We start from the raw sequence: 15,166 nt of genomic DNA, 5'->3' as shown, positions 1-15,166 counted from the left end.
AGAAAAAAATAATTCATAAGTTTTTAAAATTATTATTATTATTATTATTTGAGATGGAGTCTTACTCCACCCAGGCTGGAGTGCAGTGGTGTGATCTCAGTTCACTGTAACTTCTGCCTGCCAGGCTCAAGTGATCCCCCCACCTCAGCCTCCAGAGTAGATAAGACCACAGATGCACACCACCATGCCCAGCTAAGTCATAAGTTTTACATTGCATGCTGTTCTAAGTAGCACAATAAAGTCTCATGCCATCCTGCTCCATCCATTTTTACTTTTAACATGTAGGTGCTTTTTTTTTTAATGCAGAAACCCCCAGTTTTAGTGTTTAATAATTAATAGCACAACTGACCAAGGTCCAAGATATGAAGATACCATGTTCAAGAAACTAGGGGGTAAAGCACTCTGTAAACTGACTATGTAGTATGTGATAAGAAAGCACATTTTATAATATAAAACCTGTCTACACACAGTATTTAGCTGCAAAAAGCCATTCAGTCTTCTCTTGGCTTGGAAAAATGGTGTTCCAGATTCCAGTATAAATTATTGGCAACCCTTAACTCTCTTTTTGTGGCAGATATCTTGTTTTCACCTTCCAGTTCTTCCATTCCAGCCCATGTCATAAGGTCTGTGATGTTCTTCTCCGGATTATCAATGTGACTACTTAAATCATCAATTCTCCCAATGATCTGGTCAGACATGGTCTGAAATTTATCTTGCATCTGCTGCAGGAGTGTCTGCACCACTGAGGTAAGGTCCTGCATGGTCCTGGGGTCAGTCTCAACCATCTCCCTAGTACCCAGCTTGGTGGTGATGTCTCAGACCATCACCTACACTTCCATTTCACATGTGGGTGTTCTTATGTATTCAATTTTTGTTTTACAGAGACAGAATCTTGCTCAGTTGCTCAGGCTGGAGTGCAGTGGCACTATCATAGCTCACTACAACCTTGAACTGCAAGGCTCAAGTGCTAAAGCAATCCTCCCACCTCAGCCTCCCAAGTAGCTGGGACTACAGGCACACCCTGCTAATATTTTTAATTTATTGTAGAGATGGAATCTAGCTAGGTTGCCAAGGCTGGTCTTGAATCCTGGGTATCAAGCAATCCTCCTGCCTCAGCCTCCCAAAGTGGTAGGATTATAGGCATGAGGCACTGTGCCCAACCTATACATCTAGACTTTTAAATATAGGTTCCTTTTGTTTATGATCCCAGGAAGAAAAATTTTCGTACCATGTCTATATTCTTTCATCTTGTATTCTGATACTCATTCATTCTATTAAATGAATAGTGTTTGTTTAAAATGTTTTTTCAGCATTTAATATGTGTTAAACATTGTTTCAGGCACAAGGAATACAGAGGTGACTAAACCAACTGTACTCGTGGAGTTTACAGTCTAGTAGTGACAAACAAATAAATAATAAAACAAACAAAAATGTAACACAAGAAGTGTGAAGTGCTATGAAGAACAATACGGCAGGGTGAGGAGATAAAGAGGAACAGAAGATAAGTCTTTGAATAGAATGGTCAGGGTAGATCTCTCTAATGAGCTAACATCTAAGAGCAGAGAGGGAAGAACTGAGAGAGAGAACCATGCAACTGTTTGAACCAAGAGCTCTCCAGACAGGGGAAATGGCAGGTACTGAGGCCCTAGGATGAGCATAAGTCCTTAGGTTCTGATATGGCTTGGCTCTGTGTCCCTACCCAAATCTCATCTCAAATTGATCCCCATGTGTCACAGGAGAGACCTGGTGGTAGATGACTGCATCATGGGGACAGTTTCCCCTAATTTGTTCTTGTGATAGTGAGTTCTCATGAGATTTGATTAAAAGGGCATGGCTTTCTATGCTCTGTCTCTCCTGATGCCATGTAAAACGTGACTTGCTTCCCTTCCGTCATGACTGTAAGTTTCCTGCAGCCTTCCCAGCGAAATGGAACTGTGAGTCAATTCCACCTTTTTTTCTTTATAAATTACCCAGTCTCAGGAAGTTCTTTATAGCAGTGTAAAAATGGACTAATACAGGCTCTCAATTACTTCTGACCATTAAAAGGGTTACTGAATAAAGTTATTTTCGGATCTGAAAGCATTTTAAAATCTCAAATTATTTTTTGCAAAGACTTTCAAAATCCCACATGTAAATTACTAGCAAAGCTACACTAGGCCAGGCATGGTGGCTCACACCTATAATCCCAGCACTTTGGGAGGCCAAGGTGGGTGGGTCACCTGAGGGCAGGAGTTCAAGGAGCCTGGCCAATATGGCGAAACCCTGTCTCTAATAAAAATACAAAAGAAAATTAGCCAGGCGTCATGGCACATCCCTGTAATCCTAGTTACTCAGGAAGCTAAGGCAGGAAAATCGCTTGAACCCTGGAGGCAGAGGTTGCAGTGAGCTGAGATCACGCCACTGCACTCCAGCCCAGGTGACAGAGCAAGACTTCCATCTAAAAAAAAAAAAATTAGCAAACTACACTAAATAAGAGAAAACTTTAGGGTAAATACCATCCATTAGGATAAATATCACCCATAAGCTATATGCTTTCCATTTTAAAATAATGTAAGTAAAATTTCTATATAACCTGACACTCTGTATGATTACATAACCTTTAGAAAGGAAAGGTGACCAAAGTAACCACCATAGCGCCAACTTCTAGAAAGGATAAGAGAGGAAAACAGATGTGTGTCTACTAGATATCACATATTGTCAACTGTTGCTTACTGATTGCTAAGTAGAAGCTGATAAACTATAGTACATAACCAAAGTTAACAGACTCAGTATATAACCAAGAGTTATACTTAAATATACAGTACTGGTGAAACAGTAGATGTGACTCAAAACACACAGTGATAAATGAAGATGTTTTCAGTTGTGCACAAAAGCAACAAAAAAAGTCTTCACCTTTCTACCTAAGTCTCTTTTAAAACAAAACTGCAAAAGTGCCCATCAACACATTTATGATAATGAACAGCATATGGCTGATCTTTCTGTTCATAAGAACATAATGGACCAAGGTCTTTAGGGAAATGTCTAGATTATAATTTAGATGCTCAAGATTCATCATCACCCAGCCTAGGCAATATGGCAAAATCCTGTCTCTACAAAAAATACAAAAAAATTAGCCATGTGTGGTGGTGTTTGCTTATCGTCCCAGCTACTTGGGAGGCTGAGGAGGGAGGATCACTTGAGCCCAGCATGTCAAGGCTGCAGTGAACTGTGATTGTACCACTGCAATCCAGCCTGGGGGACAGAATGAGACCCTGTCTCAAAAAAAAAAAAAATTCATTTTCTCCTAAATAAAACTTTTACGATGCTTTTTCTGAAGATGCCATTTAACCCTACATTTCTTCCCAATTATTCCTATCTTGTGTATGATTTTTAAGTTTTAGCCTATTTCTTCCTACCTCTCCTAAAAGGAATTATTTTTCATCACCAAGCATTATATAATTTTAACTGCATTTATAAGTAATAAATAAAAAGCAAAAAGAAACTTTACATGTTAAACTGATACTACTAAGAAGTGAGAGTAAACACAAAAAATGAGATTCCTTACCTTTAACTCGTTCTATTACTTTTGGTCTCTGTGGTTTGGACTTAGGAGATGGAGAATTAAATCTGAGATATGGTCCTTTTTTAAGAGTGCTTCGATGGCCCTGATAAACTGGTTTTCCATAGACTTGTAACATATAATCTTCATCTTGAATTACTGTGGATGCTTTCAAAAGCCCCTATGTGTATAAAGTTATTGAACTCACCATGAAAATAGTCATCAAACTATTTTCTCTCATTTTTCTAAAGCCACCTTTTGCTAGCTTAAGTACTATAATAAGAATGATCAGGTCAAAAATAACCTCTTTTAAACAGCCCTTAAATTCTAGATATAGATTTCAAGCATTAGTTTGAAAAGCTTTAAATATAAAAAATCATCCACCTAAGAAACATGAAAATTTTTACCTTACTAAGTATATTTTCAGCACCAAAGAGAAACATTTAAATACATTTTACTTATTTATTATATTCAAGTACAATAAAAATACAATAACCTTAACTTTTAAATAATTTTGCATATTCCTGAACCCACCTTCAACCATAATCTAAATGTTACAGAAAGGTAGCATTTACTGAGCATCTACTAAGTACCAAGGATTGAATTAGATATTTGCTGATCTTTTCAACAATCCATATTTGGCACTAAGAAAGTTATAGCCTACTTAGAGCAGTCAAAAAAATTTCCTCCATACAATCTAGTACCATGGCTTGCATATACTAGGCACTAAACATGCATTTGTTACACTGAAAAAATAAACTACACACACACATGCACACACACACACAAATGAAACACAATTTTGAGTACCATCAACTAGAGAATCCAGTTTTTGGTCTAAATGATCTCTAGATACACCTGCTATAACTACAAAACTATGATACCAGGGTGTGAGGTCTCAGAAGAAAGGAACTATCTATTTTGTTCAGTGCTTTTCACATTATAAATCCAAAATTCTAAGTATCAATAGTATAAAAATAGCCTACATTTGTATAATTCTTCATATTTTAAAACACCATCACATTTGCTTCATTAATTATCTCTTAAAGGAAATGATTGATTTTAATGCAACAATTATGTTAAAAGAATAGATTAGGATCTTACTTCTTTTCTCTCTTTCTGTATACTTGCAGGAGGCATGCCCCTTATAGGTAGATTTCTAAAATGCTCTTCGACTTGCTTTTGAGAATGTTTTCTTGGAATTACAGATTTGTTTACAGTTTTATCTTGTGTGTTGGTTCTAATATCTTTAGTCATATTGTGAGCTTTCTTGGTCCTCTGATACTTCTGATCAAATCTTTTTTGTTCATAATCTGTTCTTGACAGTTCATCCTTAATATAACCAAAGTTAAAATTACTTAAAATACATCCAAATAGTAATGCTTTCACATCAGAAAGTATTAGAATTTATTTTTTGCTGTTATGTAAATACAGTTAGCAGTTTTAAATATGTTAAAATAAAGGATATTGGCTTTATTGGATATATAAAAATAAAAATTCTCTGGAAAAATAAAACCCTAAAAAGACTAGTATCTTTTGAAGCAGGAGGAATGGGAAATAATAGAAGGGTTGCAGGGGTAGGAGGACAACTTTAAGTGACAAACCTTTTTACACTTTTTGATGCTTGAACCAAATGAATTTTGTTAACAATTTAAAAAATAAAACATACATTTCAAAAAAAGGAAACAATTTTGTAACAAAACTCTGAGGTAAAAATAAATTAAAATTATTTGGAAGTTTAAACAATCATATTTTACATGGAATTCATGGCCAAGAGTGAGATATACTGCCAGTTGACTGTAGAGCCAAAACTAGATTCCAAATCTTCAGATTCTTAGTCCAACTTTTTGTGTGTGTGCATCTTATAGTACCTAAAATAAATTTTTCATACCTTCATTAGAAATATATCTTCTTTAACAACAAAGTTTCAACATATATTTCTGTGTTTATTGATGTGAAACAGTACTGATGCTTCACCTTGCTACCATAGTGAGTAGCACATAAGCACATCTACAGTAAAAAAAAAACACACCTTGCACCCAGCTTAACCGGTCTAGTTTGGCTCACTCAAATATATAAAATTTTTTAATTTCCTAAGAAAGATAATTCGCAGACCTTCACAATGCTAAATGTTTGAAGATGTGCATTCCTATTGTGGATGTGAGAAAGAGGCTGTTTTTCCATCTGGAACTGACTTCTGTAAACTTAATAAATCTAGTTTTTTTTTCTCTTTGCACAACTCTGGTATTTTCACTTTGGTGAGCCAATACTTCTAAATCTGCTGTTTTAAAATATCTTTGCAATTATAATTCCTTTTCCAAAGACTTTTGCTAAATTTTCTTTCAGATTATTCATATTTTATTGTTCAACAATTTGCCAAATTAAGAGCCACAATATAATTTGAGATAAAGTACTTGTTAAAACTAAATTTATTACTAAGTAAATATAAAGAGTGAGAGTGAAATTAAAAACTATAAGTGGATTTTCATATAAGAAATATTTTGAAAACAAGTGTAATGCCTATAAATTGGAATCAATGTTATCTTCTGAGAATTCACTTAATCAGTTTTTTCCAAGACATACCTGAATTTCTGCAGAAATAGTTTTAATCCACTCATCCACTGTCCTTCTGATCCTAATTTTCTCTGACATCTCTCTATAAAAGAGAAAAAGGAATTTTCTCAAATTAGCACTTAATGTCCTGAGCAGGACTTGGATCAGATCTAACTCTTATCTAGTTGTGAACCTACTAGCCTAATAACCTTCATCTGAAAAGAAAAGGTTATTAGGAAAGTAGGATAGGGGCCTAATATCCTTCATCTGAAAAGAAAAAAACCAATGGTACTAGTTTTCATCAAATATTTGATAAATGTTTGAAAAACACATGTAGACCAAAGAAAGAAAAAACTAAAAGAAAAATTTCCACCAGAAAACAGTAGTACCACCATGTATATAACCAAATTCTAACTTTATAATAAGTTCTACATCCTCAAAGGCAATAAAGAACCTTTTAAAAAACACTAAAACATTTTAAGCAAAATAAAGTGCTTAGAAAAAAATTAAGAAGTAGAACTGTCAGTCTCATAAATAATCTCGGATGCCAACATCCTCTTACCTGTTGGTAGATAAAGCATTGATAAGTGAATACATGGCAGCTCCATCTTTTGCACGAATAATAGCTTCCAGGTTTTCTTCAAGTACTTTTTTATTGTTCTGTACTCCTCTCAAAATCTTCTCAGCATCTTTCAACACAGATTTTGTTGTATTGCTTGTTTGAGGCTTAACAGAATTCTGTGGAAGATCTGCAAGCTTCAACATACTCAGAGATTCTTTTGGCTTAAAAGAAAAAAAGACCAAAAGTTACTAAACTCACATTGATTCTTTTAATCAAAACAAGGGCTATCACTAACATTGGGGCCATACACTATGCCAATATATTCTAAGGACTCAATTTGTCAAATTGAAGAGTTACAAAAGAATACTTGGCAATCAAAGTGCTTTTCCTCCATTTAGAAATACTAATGTGGGCCAGGAACGGTGGCTCACACCTGTAATCCCAGCATTTTGGGAGGCTGAGGCAGGTAGATCACCTGTGGTCAGGAGTTCGAGACCAGCGAGGCCAACATGGTAAAACCCGGTCTCTACTAAAAAACACAAAAATCAGCCGGGCATCATGGCACATGCTTGTAATCCTAGCTACTCAGGAGGCTGAGGTAGGATCACTTGAAGCTGGGAGGCAGAGGGTGCGGTGAGCTTAGATCATGTCACTGACCTCCAGCCTGGGTGATACAGAGAGACTATGTCCCCTCCAAAAAAAAAAAAAGAAAAGAAAGAAATCCTAATGTGAGTGTCAAATAAAATAGAGGTGGGAAATCCACAGAAGTGTTGAGCAGTCCAGAGACCAAAAATAGCTCTCTCTGCTGAAGAAAGCTAAACCAAAATAAAAGCAAGTTGGCTGTTTATGTATGGAATGTATGGCAGACATTGTGGATTGGATAAATGAGGTCTATTCATTCACAGGTCTTCTTTTCCCCTTCCTCCATTTCTAACAGAAGCTGGGAAGCCAGAGGTGGCTATATGGCTCAGTCCTCGTCAAGGAGCGATAAGTAGAAATCACTTGGTGAAGGCCTCTGGAAATATTTTGTAAATGGAACAGTCATGGCTAACAGGTCTTTTTCAGTGCTTTTTCTTCATCCTTCCTCCTAATTTTTATCTTTATAACCTTTTTTATTTCTTTTAATTTTTATCTTAACCAATTATAAATGTTAAGACCATTCCCATTTTACCTGAACCATGCCATCTGTTTCTTTCTTCTTTTGGCCAAGGTCATGAAGAACATCATCAGACTTCTGCACAGTCACTTTAGCTGTTCCTAGCTCTTCATAGGAAGGAAATCTTTCAGAAGGTAGCGTTTCAATGCTATAAAAGATTTTTTTTAAGTTTTCTAAATTGTTGTAAATTCAGTAAACATTTCATTACCCATCTCTTTGATACAGTCTTTATACATTACTAAGTGCTATCCTATTAAAATTGTACCAGGGAATTAATCAGTTATGTGACTAAAAACACATGAAACACAGAAAATAACAAGAGACAAAAATTCATCTAACCAGAAAAATTTAGATGTAGCAAAAAAGGAGCAGGAAAAGGTTGTGCTTTCAAGAAGCAACATCTAGAAGCACTTCCAGATTGGTGGAGTAAGAACTTCTGAAAATCTACTGCTCTGTAAGCATAATGAGAACCCTAGCAAAAATCATCAAAATCAAATTTTGCTAACCTCTGGAAATTAAAGACTTACAACAACCCGAGGGGCATTGATTCAGGAAAAATGGCTGACTCTAGGTAAGAACAGCAAGCTTTATAGAATTTTTTTAACTTGCCTATCCAATTCTGTGGTGGCCTTGAAAACCAACAGTCTCAAAACCACTAAAGAGTGTAGGATGGCTTGGAGCTCTCCCAAAAGTCTCATTCATAGTGCTTGTCTTTGTCTGATCTGACTCACAGCTAGATGAGTGAGAAACCATACCCAGGACATTTTTCAAAAACACTGGCAATTGTTTAACATCTCAGCAGCCTGAGGTTGTGATACTAGTTGGGGAAAACAAGATTGTGGTCAATAAATCTTAAAAATCTAGGTAATAAGATGTCCATGGTGGAGTTTTGAAAAGCTCCAACATATTCCTGGGAATTTAGAAGGCCATGCCTTCTAGTCTACATACAGGGTTATATACATGCCCAAGAGAGACCTGGGAAGATCCTAACCACTCACTTCTAGCTGACCTTGATGCTCTGTACAAGTTAAGAAGTGAAGGCTAAAATAGACTCATAATCTGCCAGGCACTGGAGGCATGCTCTAGCTCATGCACACACATACACACACACACACACACACACACACACACACACACACACGGAATCCAGGGCAAAGAGAAGGAGACTTATCAGTTCAAGGCAGTTAAGGAAATCTCTTTCCAATCATTAGTAGACTAAGCTAACAAAACAGAGACTTCAGTGGGTGCATATGACAAAGAATACAGACTTCACAGAATTAGTCCAGGAAAGTCACTAAACAAACAGCAACAATAGCTAGCAACAACAATAAACTCTGGGAGGTGAAAGAATCTAATTTCCAGAGTTGCCACACTGTATTATGTAAAATGCCCAGCTTTCAACAAAAATTTACAAGACATACAAAGAAACAGGAAAGTATAACCCAAACATAGAAAAAAGCACAGTCAAAAGAAACTTCCCTTGAGGAATCCCAGATATTAGATGTACTAGGCAAAGACTACAAATCAGCTATTACTAAAAGAAACAAGTTTAAAAGTTAAAGGAAAGTTTAAGAATAAAGTCTTGCTAAATATAGAATGATCAATAAGGAGATAGAAAATATTTTTTAAAAAGACAAACAGAAATTCTGCAGTTGAAATGTAAATTCACTAGAGGGGATCAACACCATATTTGAGTTGGCAAAAGAAATAACAAACTTGAAGACAGGTTAATTGAGAATATCCAGTCTCAGAAATGGAAAGAAAAATAGATGAAGAAAAATTAATCGTCTTAGAGACCTATGAGACACCATCAAGCACACCAACACACAATTCCTCATCAGAAACCATAAAGTCCAGAAGGCAGTCAGATATCACACTCAAAAAGCTGAAAAAGAACATCTACCAAGAATGCTATATGTAGTAAAACTATCCTTCAAAAGTGAAGGAGGGGACATCAGGGGTGTGTGTGCAGAGAGGGATGACCATGTGAAGAGACAGTAAGAGGGAGGCCACCTGTAAGCCAAGAAGAGAGGCCTCAAAGGAAACCAACCCAGCCAGCACCTTGATTTTGAACTTCTGGCTTCCACAACTATGAGAAACCAAATTTTTGTTTAAACAACAAAAAGTGAAAAAGAAATTAAGACAGTACCAGATAAACAAAAACTGAAATAATTCATTGTTAACAGACGTATCGTATACAAAATGTTAGCAGGAGTCCTTCAGGGTGGGATAAAAAGATATTAGACTAACTTGAATCCATATGAAGAAACAGGGTACTAGTAAAGACGAACTATATAGGTAAATATAAAAGCCAGCATATATATTTTTATTTGTATCTCTTTTCTTTTCCTATCCGACTTAAAAGACAGCTGCATCAAATACTAATTACCAAGCTCTCTAGATGGGCTTATAATGTATAAAGATGTAATTTGTATGATAATAATAGAGGAAAGAAAAGTGGAGGGAACAGGGCTTTACTGGAGAAAAGTTTTTGAATACTACTGAAATTAAATCACTAGTAATCCAAATTAGATTGTTTTAAATTAATATGTTAATTATAATTCCTACAGTGACCACTAAGAAAATAACTAAAAAAAAGTAGCAAAGGAAATGACAAAATAATTAAAATGGTGCAACTAGAAAATCTCTAATACAAAAGAAGGCACTAAGAGAGGAGCAGTGAAACTAAAAGACCTAAGGCATAGAGAAAGCAACATGGTAGACATAAATCCTACCTTATCAGTAATTACATTAAATGTAAATAGACTAAAATTGTATAATATCTCTGCATAAAATTACTCAACATATGGCTCCTTTAGTTTTTATTACTGTGGTTTTAAAGATGTTGAAGATAAATATAACTATCATGGCCCACATTTTATTTTTTTTAACTTTATATTATGTAAAATTTCAAATAAACACAAAAATAGAGAAAATACTAAAATGAACCTCATATACCCTAACAACAATCATTAACTCATGGCTAGCCTCATTTTATCTACACTCCCAACCTACTTGTCCCTACCCTATATTGGATTATTTTTGAAACAAATTCCAGATATCATTTAATCAGAAATGAATAATCTACATACATTAGATATTAATAATCTATATTTTGAAAAAAATTAGATATTCATTTCATAGTAACATTATAGAAAGGGGGAAGATATATTAGCATCAGAAAATAGTAACTATATCTAAGATAAATTTAAGAAGCAATGCTATAATTTATTAAAAGTCAGAAAGAAAATTTGAAAAATCTGAACAAAGCTCTTTTCAACCTAGTTTTCATTACAGTACCTGTCTGTTTTCTCAAGATTCCATCCTATTTTTGACCTAGTTAGTGAGGTGGTGTTTGATGATTCACTTTTTCTTGACAAAGAATCATTATTATTCAAAATTTGTTCCAATAGTCCTACATTTCCTGAAATAGAAGAGATATAGTATCATTTTCCAAACACGAATTAATTTCTCTTTTATATGATATCTCACATATTTGTATGCTGGCCTAAGTTAGTTTCTTATGATGACTATCTACTCAATTTATAGCCTACAGTATAGCCTACAATGTAGGCTATAAATATACTCATCAAGTAAAACTAAATATTTATACCTCATAAAACCATACCACAGGCTGGGTGCAGTGGCTCACACCTATAATCTCAGCACTACGGGAGGCCAAGGTAGGCGGATCACCCGAGATCAGGAGTTCAAGACAAGCCTGACCAACATGGAGAAATCCCATCTCTACTAAAAATACAAACATTAGCCGGGCATGGTGGTGCATGCCTGTAATCCCAGCTACTTGGGAGGATAAGGCAGGAGAATTGCTTGAACCTGGGAGACGGAGGTTGCAGTGAGCTGAGATCGCCCCATTGGACTCTAGCCTAGGCAACAAGAGCCAAATTCTGTCTCAAAAAAAACAGAAAAACAAAAACTGTATCACAACATCATTAACTCATGGCTAGCCTCATTTTATCTATACTCCCAACCTACTTGTGGCTCATGCCTGCGATCCCAGCACTTTGGGAAGCTGAGGCAGGAGGACTGCTTGAGGCCAGGAGTTTGAGACCAGCCTGCGCAACACAGCAAGACCCTGTCTCTAGAAAAATAAATAAATAAATAAATAAATAAGTAAAAGTTTGAATTCATAGAAAAAACCCTAAATTTATTTTCATCACAGAAAAAAAGGAATTTGAGTGAGAAGTGTCATCATCACAAAGTCTAGCAAAATAGAAGATTTTTATAAATGTAAAGAAGAGATTTATCTATTTCTTCAAAGTACCAATTAAGTGGATCTATCCTTTAGCCTTGTTTGTATGTAGTAAGACTACATAATAATTTTTGTTGAGAGATTGCCTTCTTTATTACAGATTTTATTATCTTCTGCCTTTCTTAAAATTCCTTAAATGTGCCTAAGATAAGACTTGCATGCATTTAAATGATTCCAAGAATAAAAGCATTTAATATTCCATTTACTTTTGTTAAAAGGGGTACATTTTAAGACTCAGTAACACACTATTTTTCTTTTAATTTTTTTTTAATTTCCATAGATTTTTGGGGAACAGGTGGTATTTAGTTACATGAATAAGTTCTTTAGTGGTGATATACGAGATTTGATGCACCCATCACCCGAGCAGTATACACTGAACCCAATTTGTAGTGTTTTATCCCTCATCCCCTTCCCACCCTTTTCCCACAAGTCCCCGAAGTCCTTTGTATCATTCTTATGTCTTTGCATTCTCATAGCTTAGCTCCCATTTATGAGTGAAAACATAAGATATTTGGTTAATACACTATTACTTGCAGTCCCTTATAAAAGTTGTTGTTCTGTATTAAAAAGTTCACATATTAGCACTTTTTCCAAGTAAACATGGTAATAAATATTGTTTCTCTATGTTTTATTATGAAAATCCACACCTAAAAACAATATGAGGAAACATACTCTAAAAATGATTAGCCTTACCTTCAGCAAAGCATTTTTTTAAATTTATTTATTAATAACAAAACTTGGCCAGACACAGTGGCTCACATCTGTAATCCCAGCACTTTGGGAGGCTGAGGCAGGCAGATCACTTGAGCCCAGGAGATTGTGACCAGCCTGGGCAACACAGCAAAACTTTATCTCTATGAAAAATACAAAAATTAGCCTGGTGTAGTGGCATGCACCTGCAGTCCCAGCTACTCAGGAGGCTGAAGTTGGAAGATCAACTGAGCCCGGGGAGGTGAAGGTTATAGTGAGCCATGATCACGCCACTGTACTCCAGTCTGGATTACAGGGTGATACCTTGTCTCACAAAAAAATATATATAAATTAACAAAACTTGTTCATTACAGGTTTAAGTAATAAGCTGTAAGAGACAGAATAACTATAAACCTATACCTCCAATGCCTTTTACTAAGAACCTCAAAAAGCTTGATTTTTCCAGAAAGTATCACTTAAAGTAAAATGTTACAAATAGAGATCCAATTTAGTTACAACTAGGCACAAAAAAATCTCACGACAATTTCCTAATTTGGGATAGGTTTAGTGAAAGTCTCTATTACCTCTGTGACATGATACTTCCATATTTTCTTTTTCTTCCAAAAGATTTTCCCTCTTTGATAGTTCATCATTTCTTGAAACAGGTATAGGAGCAAATCTGCGAGGTGCTGGTGTCTCCAAAGGAGATTTCTGTTTGTCAAAACTCATATCTTCAGTTTCTTTTAAAGGTGCTTTAACAGAAAATTTTTTAAAAAATTAACTTGCTTTTAAGAAACTTAAAATAATTGCATATTACTCTTTCCTACACGTTAAAAGTAAAGCCAAAATTATAAATAATAAATTATTAACAAGTGTAGAGAAATAACTTTGTCCCCATTAAAAATCAAAAGAAATGAAGACAACATACATTTTATACTTGCATCTAGTAAATAAGAATCAGTATGATAATATTCAGAACTATGGAAGCTGTGATGAAACTGGCAGAGCCAGACACTTCTCATGGCAGTGAAAACTGATAAACCATCTGGCAATAAGTATAGGAAGAATTCAAGTTTTATATACTTTAACCTTAATCTTACTCTTGTGAAATTATTCTAAGAAAAATAACATTAAAGAAAGAAAATGTGCTTTAAATATGATGATGTTTATTACAGTATTATTTATGAAGATGAAAACCTAAAAACTGCCTGAGTAGCCAAAACAGGATAATGGTCAAGTAGATTGTGAAACAGTCATTCAATAGATCACCTTTAGTCATTACAAATTAAAATTATGAAGACAACTAACTGTATAAAACATGGAAAATCCTTCTATGTGCTAGTAAAAAAAAGCTGTATAAAATGCTACAACTATGTAAACATGATATATGCCCAAGAAAAAGCATAGAAAAATTAAAACTTTAACTTACTGAACTTTTAATTTACTCATATTTTTCTTTTGTTACTGTAACTTATATATACAAAGAAAAAATTCAGTTTACAATCAATAGAATAGACACCTTTTTCATAAAAACTATGCTTAAGAAAAACAAAATTATAAGCAAGAAATTCCCTGGAGTTGAGTTCTGAAAAAAGTGTCCACTGTTATAGAAGGCACACAGCTGGGTCATACTGAAATCTGAGTTCTGGCGCTAGTTCTGACATCCTCCCTTCCAAGTCAGGCAATCTTGAGCAGGCAAGTCATACCATTCTGTGCTTCACTGTCCTCTCTTCATAACTTAAAAATGGACTAATCTTACTTCACAACAGTTCTGTGTTGTTGTCTTTTGCTTGTTTTTAAGACAGGGTCTCACTTTGTCGCCCAGGCTGGAGTGCAGTTGCATGATCACAGCTCACTGAAGCCTCAACCTCCTGGGCTCAGGCAATCTTCCCACCTCAGCCTCCAAAGTAGCTGGGACTACAGGCATGTGTCACCACACCTGGCTAATTTTTTTATTTTTATGTTTAGAGACAGGGTCTCACTAAATTGCCCTTGAACTCCTGGGCTCAAGTGATCCTTTCACCTTGGCCTCTCAAAGTGCTGGCCACAAAAGTTTTACAAGGACCACTCATTTGTTGCAAAATGTAAAACACCTTATAAGCATGAGCAATCTTTAATGACTATAATACAACAACGTTCTAACAGATCAAGTGTTGAAAATATTGTACTATATAGATCTGTATATCACTAAAAGGATAGTCCCTCAATTTTCTTTAGTTCATTATTCAAATAACAATAACTTAGAAACACATTTATTCATTTATTTTAAATACTAAAGTTTTAACAAATAAGCTATGTATTGTTTTGTTATTACAGAGTTTTAAGATTCAGTCAAGATAAGCAGACTTGTGTTACTAACTCTGAAATATTTAGAAATGGTTTTAAAACGTACTC

General features: G+C 35.0%; 1 protein-coding gene and 1 pseudogene across 11 annotated transcripts in view; both read right to left on the bottom strand.

Annotated features, from left to right (window-relative positions):
• KIAA0586 (KIAA0586 ortholog) overlaps positions 1-15,166 on the bottom strand; it is a 123,413-nt gene that overhangs the window by 85,290 nt on the left and 22,957 nt on the right. For all 11 annotated transcript variants that reach the window (XR_013521235.1, XR_013521236.1, XM_035260629.3 and 8 more), the window contains 7 exons: positions 13,357-13,524; positions 11,110-11,233; positions 7,825-7,957; positions 6,654-6,874; positions 6,122-6,194; positions 4,643-4,870; positions 3,545-3,719 (listed from right to left, as the gene is read on the bottom strand). Coding sequence is in view for 9 of the 11 variants with exons in the window: in XM_035260629.3 (XP_035116520.1) it covers positions 3,545-3,719; positions 4,643-4,870; positions 6,122-6,194; positions 6,654-6,874; positions 7,825-7,957; positions 11,110-11,233; positions 13,357-13,524 (1,122 nt within the window). In the remaining 2 variants the exon portion in view is untranslated. The remainder of the gene's footprint in view (positions 1-3,544; positions 3,720-4,642; positions 4,871-6,121; positions 6,195-6,653; positions 6,875-7,824; positions 7,958-11,109; positions 11,234-13,356; positions 13,525-15,166) is intronic.
• Positions 357-909, bottom strand: LOC108593497 (heat shock factor-binding protein 1 pseudogene; annotated as a pseudogene).

This window comes from Callithrix jacchus, chromosome 8 (genome assembly GCF_049354715.1).
Source record: "Callithrix jacchus isolate 240 chromosome 8, calJac240_pri, whole genome shotgun sequence".
Classification (NCBI taxonomy): Eukaryota; Metazoa; Chordata; class Mammalia; order Primates; family Cebidae; genus Callithrix; species Callithrix jacchus.
This window is presented reverse-complemented; position numbering and strand designations above follow the sequence as displayed.